Consider the following 13,093-nt stretch of genomic DNA (forward strand, 5'->3'; position numbering starts at 1 on the left):
TCAGGCCCCCCTGGTGCTCACGGCAACCTCTGCAGCCACGGGGCTCTGTCCGTGGCCCCGTCCTCTCCCGGAGGACACGCCACGGCCGGGCGCTGGCCGCCTCTTGCCCTCCCATCCAGCCCAGCTCTGCTCGGGCGTGGTGTGGTCTCTGTGTGGAGGGCCCGGCGCGCGCTGTCAGGCGAGCGCGTGTCGAGCGCCTGATAACGACCGGGGTCTGGCCTAGCTCGGGGAAGAGCCGGCCGGGGAGAAGGAGATACCGTTCGAACAGACAGAAGCACGTCTTGGGGTCGTGCGGTCCTCCGGGGGACTTGTGTCCCGCGTTCGCGGGACCGTTCCTGCCCTGCCTGGGCTCGGGCCGTCAGGTGGGCGCCGCCGGCCGGTCCGCCGAGTCCGTGTGGGCCTGGGCGCCGGCCGGCGGCTCCCGCCGCGCGTGCTCAGGGCCGACGAGGGCACGGCAGGTGTGCTCTGGGGGCCGGGCGGGGGCCTCCCTGCCGCGCCGCCGCCGCCCGATCTTCACAACCGTCGTTTACCGCCCCGGCGTTTGGTGACGGAGGCGCGTGTGAGGTGAGGCTGCGCCGAGCGGAAGAGGAAGCCCTGCGTTTAGCTCGCGCCCACCGGCCGTGCCTCGTGCAGCGTGGCCTCCACGTGCCGCTCCCTTCCCGGCAGAACGCCTGACCCGGGAGGTGTCCCGAGTGACCCCCCGCTCTGTCGGCGAGTCCGCGCGTGGCAAGCGGGCCGGCCTGGCGCTTGAGAATTGCTCTGTGGGCGTGACGTGGCCGTTAGAGCCACGCGGGGTGGTTGTGCTCGGGGTTAGACGTCGGCGCCACGCAGACCGCCCCCCGCGGCACCCGGGAGTCTGTGTGTGTAAATGACGGGGCAGAACGAGCAGGAAACCTCATCGAAGCTGGCGTGACGCCGCAGGAAGTCTCGTTTTCCGTGTTAAGTCGTAGAGAACCCGTGGGGCCCGCGACACGAACCGTCCGAAGGCCCATCCTAGAGCGGAGAAGACCCTCACCGGTGGCACCCGCCAGTGAAATACAACCCCGACGGGTTTCCTGGTGGACGCGACCACCTCCGACGCCAGGAAAGAGCTCGTGGAGGCGCTGGCGTCGCGCGTCCGTCTGCTGCCGCTCTGGTCACCCACTGAGCGCCCGGAGTGGGTCTTTCCAGAATGCACAAGTTGTTCTTTGTTTTTTGTTTCCCAATCAGAAGTTGAAATGCACTTGCCTAAAGATTCACACGCTTCGGCAGAAGTGTAAGAGGTTAGACCACCCAGCTAACGAGCACCGTATGCCGTTCTGTACCTGGCTTCTTCACCTTGGGGCGGTGCCTCCACATCAGGGCACAGTCAGCGTCCTTATCATTTTTGAGGGCACGCGGTATTCTTTTTTCTTCTTCTTAATTTTTGTTTTGATGTTTACTTTTGAGAGAGACAGCATGAGCAGGGAAGGGGGAGAGACAAAGAGGGAGACACGGAGCCCGACGCGAGGCTCAAAGTCACGAACCGTGAGATCAAGACCTGAACTCAAATCAAGAGTCTGACGAGCCACCCGGGTGCCCCCACACACGGTATCCTTGATTCACGGTCCTTACAGAGGAAAAGGGCTACATGTGCAAACGCATCTCCATTAAGGAGACCTGAGTTCCTGGGTTCGTTTTCTCTAGAGTTTTTGTAATTTTATTGTATTGATTACTCACCTGATTGTACATAATTTTAAGGTTGGGCATTTCCTTCTGTCTTTATTGGCCGTTGATACATTTCCCCCTGTGATCTGTTGGAAGGTTTTCAGATTCCCTGGCGGGAACTGTTCCCCGCATGTCCCCGGGCACACGTGCGCGCCCCACCCTGCCCTCTCTGAGGCCGGACGTGTGTTTCCGCAGGGCGGACGAGGGTGAGAGGGAGGCGCAGGGGGCTCGACCACGGTGCATACGCGTCCTGTGGGTCGAGCCAGGGTCCGCAGCCCCGGAAGTGTCCCGTCCAGGGCCCGACGCATCACTTCCGGCCGACCTTCTATGTCCCAGCCGCACATGAGAGTCAAGGGCGCGCACGCAGTGGCGCTCCACCTACTGGGGCGCGCACGCAGGGCGGGAGGCGCCAGGCAAGCTCTCCCAGGCCCGTGGCGCAGGATGAGGACCCTCGTGGTGTCGCGAACCTGTCGCGAACCTGTCACGGGAGCGTTGAGCCAGAAGGGAATAGATCCGTGTAGGTCCGTGTTCCGGGACAGGACACGCGAGACACCGGCCGTGTCTGGGTGTAGCGCAGGGAAGGCGTTTGTTTCCCGACCGGCAGGGGCGGCGACCCCGAGCCTTGTCGTCGACGGCGAGCACGGTGATTGGCCGGTGCGGCCGTCTGAATGGCGGTGGCGGAGACTGTGTGGACGCGACGGCTTCGGGCGCGTGGCCACGGGAGGGGCGGGGGGGGGGGGGGTGGCGGCGTGGACGCGCTGCGGGGCTGCTTCCCTGCGGCCCACTGGTTCTCATCGCCTCTCCGCCCCTCCTTTGCTTCGTAGGCTGTGGCCGCGGACGGGGGGCCCGGCAGCCTCCGCCAGCAGGGCGACTGTCTGGAAGGCACCGCGCTCCGCTGTGACGTCTTGGCGTCGCAAGCCCGGGCCCCCGGGGCAGGCGGCAGGGACAGCCCGTTTCTGGACACCATGATGCTGCGCATGGAGGAGATGGAGGTGAGGTCAGGGGCCGCCCCCCAGCTCACCTGCAGACAAGTGTATGGCCCGGGGTCAGGTGATTCGGGCACAGTGGGGTTGAAGTGTCAGTGCCCTCCGGACACAGAACTCAGGAAGTGACGTGCGGTGCCCCCGACGGACAGCTGGAGAACCACAGGGACCAGAGTCTGCGCCCCTCGACTCCTCCGGCCCCGAGCGTGGTCTCCCCACACATCACACCATCCTTCCTTGCTTAGCATCTGGGGCTCTGCTTTGGGACTCTTTTCTCTTGGGGTTTTAGCCCCAGACATCAGCCAGCCCAGGCCCTGGACGGTCCAGAGCAGGGCACTGACCCACAGCGAGGCTGGGAGTGGTGTGGCCGTGGCCGGTACAGTCCCCCGGGGGCTCGGGACCCCCACAGCAGCATTGCCTCCTGCCTGCATCCTGGATTTGCCCCTAAGTAGAAACTTAGTGATCACGGAACCGACTTCCCTTCTTGGGGTAACGTGGGGACCTGCCGTGTCCAGCATGGCCGTCTGTAGACTCGCGTGGACCTAACTGCATATCAGGGAAGACTGCTGACGCACACGGCCCGGGTTTTGGGGGCTCAGGAGTTAGCGGCAGGCGGAACGCCTCCCTCTTGCCATTGAGTTCTCGCGGACAGTGCTGGTCTCCATCCGTCAGGTTAACTGCTTCATTTCCTTTTAGACTTTGCCTCGTGAACTTGACTCGCTTCCTGGCCAGGCACATGCCCATTTCTGGCCATGTCTGTATCAGTGGGGCCTGCTGAACCACGACACCTGCTTTGTAATGAAACTAATCTTTTCTCGTAACTTAAACTTTTTTTTTTTTTTTTTTTGAAGAAATACCAGGAGATGGTTCGCCGAAGATACAATGAAATTGTATATGCTGATCCCCGTCTGTGGATGCAGGAAGGGAAGAGTGGTGAGTGTCCCCCCCACATTGTGTTCTGAATAATTTCAAACATGCAAGAAAGTTGAAAAGCCTTGGCAGCGGACACGCGCATACCTGCCACCTTCTAGCCTCCATTCGTTTTATGGTGTGTCTGCTCTTCGTCCGTCCGTCCGTCCCGTTTTTGGATGCACGTTCCAGAGAAAGTTCCGGGCACCGGCAGGCACGGTCCTGAATGTGGCAACGTGTGTCTCAGCAGCTAGGATTTCGTGTGTCTTTACAGACTTTTTTCCTTTTGAGATAAAATTTACGTGTAATAAAAAGCACAGATCTTAGTTGTGTCATTGGATGGGTTTTGACAAATGGATATGCCCTTGTTACCCAAACTCCTGTCAGAATTCGGGCCACCGTGTCACCTTGGAAGGGTCCCCGTGCTCCTCTCCAGTCGGCACCCCCACCCCGGGACCCAATGTGTTGTTTGCACTGCAGGCTAGGTTGTCAGTTCTAGAATTTTCACAAACAGGGGATGCTGTGTGTGTGTGCGCTCTTGTCCACGGGAGGGGGGGGGGTCCCGTGTGTGTGCATGCTCTTGTCCACGGGGGATCCCATGTACTGCGAGTATATTTATGGATAGTTTGTGCTCACGTAAGTTTTTACTTCTCTTGGATAAACACATGAGCGGACTTGCCAGGTGATGGGGCTGGGTATGTGTTTAACTTTGTAAAAAACTGCCAAGTCTTTCCCTGAGGCGCTGTCCTGTGTTGCATGTTTGCGGTCTTTAATTGTAGCCGCTTTAACGGACACATGCTGATGTCCCATTGTGGCTTTAATTTCACAGATCCTTGACGAATAGTGATTCTTATTGATATTAGCTATTGGTATATCTTCTTTCGTGAGGTGTCCAGATGTTTTGTGCATTTAAAAATTGTTTTGTCTTGCTTCCCCTTCCCCGGCAGCCACGAGTCTCCACAGACGTTTGCAGACATTTTCTGTGTTTTGCTCACCTATGTATTTTCTCAGATGTATTTCTTTATAGGCAAGTATCTTTAATTTTGAAAAGTCTAACATCGGTTTTTTCTTGTATAGATTTTCCGTTTCTGATCTAGGAAATCTTTGCCTGTTCCCAAGTTGAGAAGAGAGCCTCGTTTCCTTCTAGAAGCTGTGCGGTTTTAGCTCGTGTGTGTAGGTCGGCGATCTGCCCTGAAGAAAAGTGCCTGTGACGTGTGCAGAGGGGAAGGTCCCTTTGTTCTCGTGCCGGTCGCTGGGAAGGCGTCCGCTCTTCTGTTCACCTCTGAGAATTATACTTATGCGCGTTTCGTAGCAGTGGCTGTCCCCCTCTTGGATGCGGGGAAGCGCTGTCACACGGGCAGTGAACGCCGCGTGTCGGGGTGGGAGGCTCGCCGCCGAGCCGAGTCCCTGCAGCTTCCGAAACGGGAGCCCGGGGGCGTCAGCCTGGACCGAGCGTGTGGCATGTCGAGTTTTGGCAGAAAGACAAGCTGTCCAAACATGGTGCTGACTTGGTCCTTTTGCGTTGTCTGTGACTGTCCAGGCTCGGCTCTCTGCTTGTGGCAGTGTCAGCCCTCCAAACCCCCGTCACCGTCACAGGGCAGGGGACAGGGGACGCTCGGGAAGTGGGGGTCATGCGACCCCATCGTGCTCCCTCGCCTGCGAGCCGATCTCCTCTTCCGGCTGAGCCGCGGATTCTTGGGGCCAGAGTTTATCCTCCTCCCTGTGTGTCCTGCCACGCACACCTAGCGCGGGCCTCGCAGGGGGACCTCCCAGCCACCGCTTATTAGCGAGTCCGCCGTGTGGGAGCAGAAGAGGCACAGGAGGGGCAGGGGTCGCCCCGTGGTTGGGCCCCTGGCCCCGAAGCGGGACTGCCTCGTGCAGAAGCCCGGCTTATCAAGGGCTCCGTGTTCCTTTCTCGGGGACACTTTAAATCACCAGTCACGTTGATGACCGCATGGCCTCCAGTGCGCTCTGTGGGACCCTGAGAGCCGAGATCAGGGTCTGGATGCTTGCATCCCAGTGAGGATCCTGTTTCTGGTCAGTCTGGCGCTGTGCTCAGTTGCACCACAAAACCAAATTTAGAGCTGGCTTTTGCAGAGTGCGGTGTCTACTCCCGTATCTTCTCTCTCCGGTGTGTGAAAAATCGAAAACCGTTTTTAGTCGTATGTTTACAGAAACCGACTGATGTGGGAATCGCAGGCACATTCGTGTGGATCGGGGGAAGTGGTTGGACTCACGGACGCTGCTTGCCTGAGGACACGTTCTCTTCTGTGCCCGAACCGCATTTGATTCGTTTGAGTTTATAAATAACCCACCGCTCACGGGAGCCGCCAAGCCCGCGGTGCAGTTGGGCTCGCACGCTCACCGTCGTCGTGCAGGTTTCTGCCAGCGAAAGACTCATCCCGGGGACGAGTCAGGGTTGAGATGTAACTGCTTTTTTCCTTCCCCCATAATGAAACCCTTTAAAGGTTAAAAAACGACCCCAACCCCTTCAGACTCCTCGAACAGGTGGCCGGACCTAATCAGCGCCCACAGAGCCTGACACCCACCATTTCCCGGAGGGTCCTCAGAGGTCACGGATGCTTCCAGAAGAGCTCGTGGTTTCCTTTCTTTTCTTTTCTTTTCTTTTTTTTTTAACGTTTACTTATTTTGAGAGGGGGTGGGGAGGGGCAGAGAGAGAGGGAGAGGGAGAATCCCAAGCAGCCTCTGAGCCGACAGCACAGAGCCCCACCCAGGGCTCGAACTCACGAACCTTGAGATCACGATCTGAGCTGAAATCAAGAGTCGGACGTTTGACTGACTGAGCCAGCCAGGCGCCCCAGGAGCCCGTCGTTTCTTAAAACCGATTCCTCGTCGTGCCTTTAAGTTCACCTTTTCCTTGAAAACAAGCGAGTTTGCGCTGCCGGCCGCCAGGCTGGGAGAGGTGCGAGCGGCGTCCTCACGGGCTGGCCGCTGGGGCGGCTCTGGGGCCCGTGGGCTGGTGTTTATCTGCGGCCGCTGTGTGCCTCTCTTCTAGAGCAGACGCTCCCGGCGGTAGGTGAAAGGCCTCTCTCTCCTCATCCAGTCGGGACCACAAAGAGCCCCGCGCCCAAAGACCCGGGCGCGAGCATCGTGTTGGAAAGACCTCACAATGGCAAGTAAGTGGCGCCCGGGCTGCTTCGGCCTCCAGTGCTGTGAGACGCCTGAGTCCGTTGCTTCCCTCAAGACGAGGAAATCCTTTCTCGGGGCCTGGGGCCCAATCTCGCCGAGCTCCAGGGGGGCCCGGTGAAGCGGCGAGGCCGTAAGACGGGCCGGCGAGCGCCGTGCCGGAGGCAGTGTTTACGAGGGGGCGGCACTGCCCGGCTGTGCGGATCCCGTGGCACACCTGCCCCCAGAGCCCCGTGGCGCGCGGGACAGCGATGCCCACACGGGGTGGGCGTCGGGGGCCGCGGGGGTGTTGGCTTTGCTCAGGGGGAGAGAGAAAGACTAGCCCTGGCTCGTCGGGTGGGAGGAACGGCACGCTGTCGCTGGTGGGCCATCTGAGCTCGCCACCTGTCCCCTCAGCTCCCTGGATGCGAGTGTGGACGCTGGCGAGGAGTCTGAGAAGAGGGAGGCTCCCCTTCCGCCCCTTCCGGAAGAGTCTCTGCGGCAGGAAGGCCGCACCGCCCTCCTGGTGCCCCCGGGCATGCGACGCAGCATCCGCGACTCCTGCAGCCGCTTCGAGCAGTATCTCCGCATGACCGCGCACGAGGCCGTGGGCGCCTTCAACCCCTGGCTGATGGCCGAGAGGTCAGTACAGCATCACGGCCTCCGCTTGGGGAGCGGGTGCCGCGCCTCAGCTCTCGGAGAGGCTGGCGGAGGGCTTCCTCTGCTCGCCGCCTATTTGGGTGGGGGAGACGGCGTCCCGTCAGGTCAGTGACGGGCCACAGAACGCTACCAGGCAGGAGATGGTCAGGAGCGCAGAGGTCGCGGGTGGGGCTGCTGGAGTACTTGAGGACGGAGGCTTTTCCGGTATTCAGATGGTTCATCAAAAGACGTGTAAATCCAAATTTTCGTTTTTTATTTGTTTACTTATTTAAGGTTTATTTATTTATGAGAGAGAGACATAGCACGAGTGGGAGAGGGGCAGAGAGAGAGAGGGAGACACAGAATCCGAAGCAGGCTCCAGGCTCCGAGCTGTCGGCACAGAGCCCGACGTGGGGCTCGAACCCACAAGCTGCGAGATCACGACCTGAGCCCAAGTCGGACGCTCAACCGACTGAGCCCCCCGGGCGCCCCTGAATCCGCTCCTCTTAAATACAGCCCCAAATGAGATTCCTTCTGGGCGTTACTGCTTGCACACCTGTGGCCCGCCGCCGTTGAGCGGGTGCCGAGCTGTGGCCTGCGCTTCCTCGGGCAGGTTCAGGCTGGTGGAGTTGGTGCCCCTTTCACCTGCTGATTGTTTTGCGCACTTCCCGGCCTTCCCGCACACTCGCACACTCACCGGCTCCCAGCCCCTCGCCTCCGCCCGCCCCCGTCGTTCACAGGGCTTGGACCTGCCAGGGGTCCCCTTCGGCAGGACGGCCAGCTCGCGTTTCCCTGGCATCGCTCTCCTCAAACCCTCCGTCTTCCTCTTCCTTCTGATTCCGCCACCTGCCTTCTGTCCTCCCCAGGTCGTGGCCATCTCCCCTCCGCTCTTCCATCCTTTCTCTGCTTGGAGACTTTTGTGTCCGTCTCCCGTCGCGGTGGGCTCTTGCGTGGGATCGGGGATGACCACTTGTGTTCGGCCTCTCAGGCTTACCCTGAGGTGCCAAGACCTCCCTTGACGCGGTGCCGTCCAGAGCGTGGGGACCTTCGCTCATTTACTTTCTGGGGAGGAGGGGAGGCCGCCGCGGGTCCTCGTGTTCACTGGCGCGCCGTGTCCCCAAAGCTGCCAGGGCTCCTGAGGCTGACGGTGTATGGGGAATCCACAACAAGCCGGGGAAGACGGACCCGTCCCGTGGTTCGTGGTGCATTTCGTTCGTTATTCTCCAGACATAGGGCAGCGCTGCCTGAGCGTGGAAGGAATGATTTGTACACGTCTCCCCTGGCGCCCTTGACCCTCACTCAGGTCACCGTGCATTGAACGTTCCGGCTCTCTGTTGTCTCTGGGCCTTGTTCCTCGGGCAGGCGCTCCCAAGGACAGGCCTGTGCTGACCGGGCCTTGGTGGAGCAGCCAGGACGGCCGGCTTTGTCCGGTAGCCTCTCAGGGGAGGGGAGCGAGCTCGGCCCTTCTCTTGCTTGTAACGTGTCCACCCTCCTCACGCCCGAAGAAACACGTTGCTCCCGTGACGAGAGGGAGCAGGTGACACGGGTTGGGTGTCAGTAGCGTGCTGGCCGGAGGGGGCCCAGGCCGGGACGCTTTCAGGGGAAGCAGACTCACCAGCGGCCGCGGAGACTTGTGGGGAGAGGGCGGGTGGGAGCCGTGTGTTTATCTCCTTCCTGAATCCGTGGCCTGGCGCCACGTCACCGGGCGACCACGTGAAAGGCATAAAACCATAAAGGACGGCAAACAGGAAAGAACCAACAAGGGAGCCGAGCGCTGGGACCAAGGACAAGGGCGCCAGGCCTGCGCGGAGGCCCCGCCCCCAGCGCCACAGAGCTGTGACCAGACGGGCAGCCCACGCCAGGGCCTGGGCCACTGCCCCGTGCAGCCTGAGGAGGAGGAGGAGGAGGAGGGGGAGGAGGAGGAGGCGGCGGCCTCCACACCACGCGCCCAGAATCACATCCCAGAGAAGCGAAGGGAACGGTCATGCCAGGGAACGAATGGATACCCGAGAAAAGAGGTTTCTGGAGAGTAAAAATATCAGTAGTTAAAAACGTCATGAATGTAGTGAATTCACTGGAAAGCTTCAAAGAAAAAGCCTCATCTCTGGAGGAGAATAAAAAGGCAAGAAAAGGTCTTACACGTTAGAGGATTGTCCAGGAATTCCAATTCAGGTGCCGGGAGGTGGGCCACAGACCCATGGCTTCAGCGGCAGGGCCGCGTGCGGTGGGTGTCGGCGACCTGCTTTCTGGACCCACGGCAGCCGTCCTCGGGGGCCTGAGTGCCCGTCCGCCCCCGGGGCCGAGGCTTCGGCTTACTTACCTCGCAGGGACACAGACGTTCGTCTGACGGCGGGAGCTCCCGGCTGTGAGGACGGGGCCTGTCGTGGCATGTGGGTGAGGCGTGCGCGCACACAGCAGAAGGCACGTCAGGGCGTCGCCGTGGAAAGGCGTGTGAGCAGCACAGAAGGTTCCAGAGGGCTCATCAGGCCCCTTCCCGCGTCAGAAGAAAGAACGGCTACCAGGTATCAGAACCCCGAACTCTGTGCTCGCCTGAGGCGTCTGTGGGCAGAAGGAAGGCGCGTTCCAGGATGCGCAGGGTCCAAGAACTTGGTTTCTGTTCGTGACTGAGCTAGCGAAGGGCAGGTGCACCAGCGAGGGGCGGACCGGAGGAGATGAGCTCCAGCGAGGAGCCTTCAGAGGAAAGGGGAAAGCTGGTTCCACGGGGGGAGCTTTTCAGCACACACAGCGAGCAGCTGGCCCGGTGGAGGGAGGACGGGAGCACATGGAGCGCAAAGGCGGGAAGCAAGGAGCCGGCCGGGAGCTCGGGCGTCTGACCTCCTGAGAGCACCTTTGTGTGTCTGTGGGAGTTTGGGCAGGTTTGTGACGGACGGACGTAGGAAGCACAGCAGGGTAAACGCAGCGGTCGCTCGTGCCCTCGGCTCGCTCAGGATAACTCAGGACACAAGCTACGTTGAGAGGGAAGCACGCCTGCGGGAAGGCTTCCGGAAGCTGCCGGCTGATGCGGAGGGGCCCGGGGTCCCGGAGAAGCCGGCGGAGGCCCCCCCAAGAACGTTCACCGGGACACGTTCGCCGTGGGAAACGGTAAACGGGTGTGGTTCGGGCCGGTCAGAAACGGTCCCGGAAGAGAGGTGGGCCACACGGGAGCCACGGAGGTGTCCGAGGTCAGCGCGCAGGGAAGCGAACGTGTCTCCCCGGGTGCGCGTGCAGACAAGCACCCCACGGAGCGTCCGCGCTGCTCCGAGGCCCACGGCTTGTCTGGGAAAACCATTGGAACGTCCACAGTCGGGCTGGCCGGAGGTCAGGGGCGGCGCTGAGGTCCGGGACTGTCGGTAAGGGAAGCGTGGCGTGCGTGACGTCCAGGCTAGCGGCCAGGACGAAACGTAAGTGAAAGACCCCCCGAGATTGGAGGCAGGCAAGGAAGGAGAGCGAACGGACAGAGAACAGCATCTCGGGAGGAGGAGCTCGGGTGTGTCAGAATTGCCTCCAGCAGCGCCGAGCATGCGGCTCTGAGCGCCCTTCTGCCGGCTGGGCTGCTGGGGCCCCTTCGGGCTGAGGCCACGAGCCTGAAGGACGTGCCGGGAAGGGGGGTCCGAGCTCGGGGCCGTCCAGGGGACGGGTGCTCTGGCCGGCGCGGGGCTCTGGCCGGCGCGGGGCGCTGAGCCTCGGGAAGTGCCGGGTTCGAGCGTGTGGGGCCGCGTCCACACGGGAGCGAGCGAAGGAAGGACCGCGTGGGGAGGGCTCCGCGTCACAGCGCGGCCGTTGCGCGGCCGACGGGCGGCTGACTCGGGCACGTGGCAGGAGAAGGTCTCGATGCCCCCTGCGATCGTGCAGCCGTGCCCGGGGTTCGCGGGGGGAGCGGCGGCCTCACGGCAGGTGAGAAGAGTCGCCGTCAGCGGCGAGACAGACGGACGGACGCACTGAGGGGACTCAGCGGCCCCTCTGCGGCCTTGTTCCAAAGGCAGATGAGCTGAGCGACTGCGAAGAAACCTCAGAGGAGCCCAGATTGGGGGTCGTTCCCCAGAGGAGGGCCTTGCCGTTTGGAAAATGGCAAGGTCACGAGAGGCAGGCCGAGGGAGGCTCCCAGGCTCAGGGTGAGCTGCGAGCGGGCACCGGCGGGGCACGAGGCAGGTCTGAGGGCGGTCTGTCGGTGGGTCCGGAGCGCGATGTGTCGGCATCCGTGTGTGGAGGGTGCGCTCGCGGTCCGGTCCTGGCCGCGGGGGCCTCTCACCTTGGGACCGAGTTGGCACGTGAGCCACTCCGGGTGAGCGCACGAGGAGGGGTGAGCAGGGGAGGGAGCAGCCCGCGTGGCAGCCCGGGAGGGGGGGAGGGGGGGCGGGGGCCCGCGTGGCGGCCGCCTTCAGCCGTGGTTTGTGTTCCAGCTTCTCGGACGAGCTGGTGGACGAGGCTCTGGGCGCCGTGGCCGCGGAGCTGGAGGACACGTGTGAGGACTACGCAGAAGCCGTGTTCACGTCGGAGTTCTTGGAGGCCGCCGCTTGAAGCCTGTCTCTGTGGCGGGCCTCCTCCCCGGGGCCCATGGGTGGCCTTGGCCTCGGCTGTCCCTCCGGGCAGGGCCGCTGCCCTCGGAGAGGAAGGACGTGCGTCTCCGCGTCGTCGTGGCGGTGGAGCCGGTGGTTGATGACGGTGGGTGTTCATCGGTGCCCAGGAACCGTGAATCGCCTGACGAGACGGTGTTTTCCGAACTGTGGTTTTTCTGTTGAGATATCGGTGACGCGAGCGTCCTGGCAGGTGGTGGAAGACGTGTTTCACTCCCGGGGTCGAGATGCTCCCATCACCCCCCGTCACCCGGCCGTGAGCCTGCCAGTCCCCGTGTGCGGCACCTCCTCTGGCTCTCAGCCCCTCGTGGTCCCCGGCCTCGCCCTGGGGGGGGCGTATGGACGCAGACCTTGAATTGAGGGGCCGGGAGGGCGCCCAGCTCACGTCCCTTCTGCGGGGTCGCACCTCCCCTGCCTCCAGACCCACCGAGCAGCCTGGGTGGGAGGACGGATGGGCCTGGATGTGCTGCCCGCCCCCCCCCCCCCAAGAAAGGAAGACACCTGAGAGCCGGGGCGCTCGGTGCCCTCGTCCCTCCTCTCCTCTCCCCTCCCCTCTCCATCAGGATTCACCAAGAGGAAAGCCTCTGATTTTTCAGAAACGGAAAAGGCACGTGCGTGAGTTTTCCTTGACCGGAGCCCTGCTGAGGACCCACCCAAGGGGAGGATTCGCGCCCAGGATAACGTGCGTCTTCATGACACGCACGGCGTCACGTCTGGGACTTTTCTCCCAAGTACACGTGTTTCGGGGAGCGGTGCACCTGCCCCGTCACACGACCTGTGCAAAATTGGGCTTTGTTTCATGTGCGCACGCTCCTAAACATGACACAGCCTCCGAAGGGAAAGTGCTCCCAGGTTACTGGAAGGTCTTCGAGGCGAGGGCGCGTGTGCACTTGGCGGGGCGTCTGCCGTCTGTAGCTGGAGTCGTTTGTGTGCTAGCGTTTGCTGTGATTTGTAAAATAAACTCAGGATCTTAAAGGACGGGCGTGTCTGAGATGGTTCACACCTTTTCCCGTGGACAGAGATGTGTGATTGACGGAACCCAGGCAGGCCTGCGCTGTCTCCTCGTCCTCACGTACTTGCCCGTCCGTGCGGAAGATGGGGGGGGGGGCGCGGAAGTGACGGGAGGCCGTGCCTGTGTTCAGGGCTGCGTGCTCACGACGTCCTGTGTCCAGAGTT

The 13,093-nt window shown here is 61.9% G+C and overlaps 1 protein-coding gene across 10 annotated transcripts in view; it reads left to right on the forward strand.

Moving 5' to 3' along the window:
- The window catches only part of KIAA0753 (KIAA0753 ortholog), a 39,550-nt gene extending 26,655 nt beyond the window's left edge, over nt 1-12,895 (forward strand). For 8 of the 10 annotated variants that reach the window (XM_043582730.1, XM_043582731.1, XM_043582729.1 and 5 more), the window contains 5 exons: nt 2,511-2,678; nt 3,521-3,602; nt 6,595-6,715; nt 7,122-7,346; nt 11,744-12,895. In XM_043582730.1, coding sequence (XP_043438665.1) covers nt 2,511-2,678; nt 3,521-3,602; nt 6,595-6,715; nt 7,122-7,346; nt 11,744-11,861 — 714 coding nt within the window. In that variant the 3' untranslated portion in view covers nt 11,862-12,895. Of the gene's footprint in view, nt 1-2,510; nt 2,679-3,520; nt 3,603-6,594; nt 6,716-7,121; nt 7,347-11,322; nt 11,456-11,743 lie in introns of those variants that run through there. The other 2 variants (XR_006297709.1, XR_006297710.1) reach the window with 2 other exon arrangements.
- The last annotated feature ends 198 nt before the right edge of the window (nt 12,896-13,093 follow it).

This window comes from Prionailurus bengalensis, chromosome E1 (assembly GCF_016509475.1).
Source record: "Prionailurus bengalensis isolate Pbe53 chromosome E1, Fcat_Pben_1.1_paternal_pri, whole genome shotgun sequence".
NCBI lineage: Eukaryota > Metazoa > Chordata > Mammalia > Carnivora > Felidae > Prionailurus > Prionailurus bengalensis.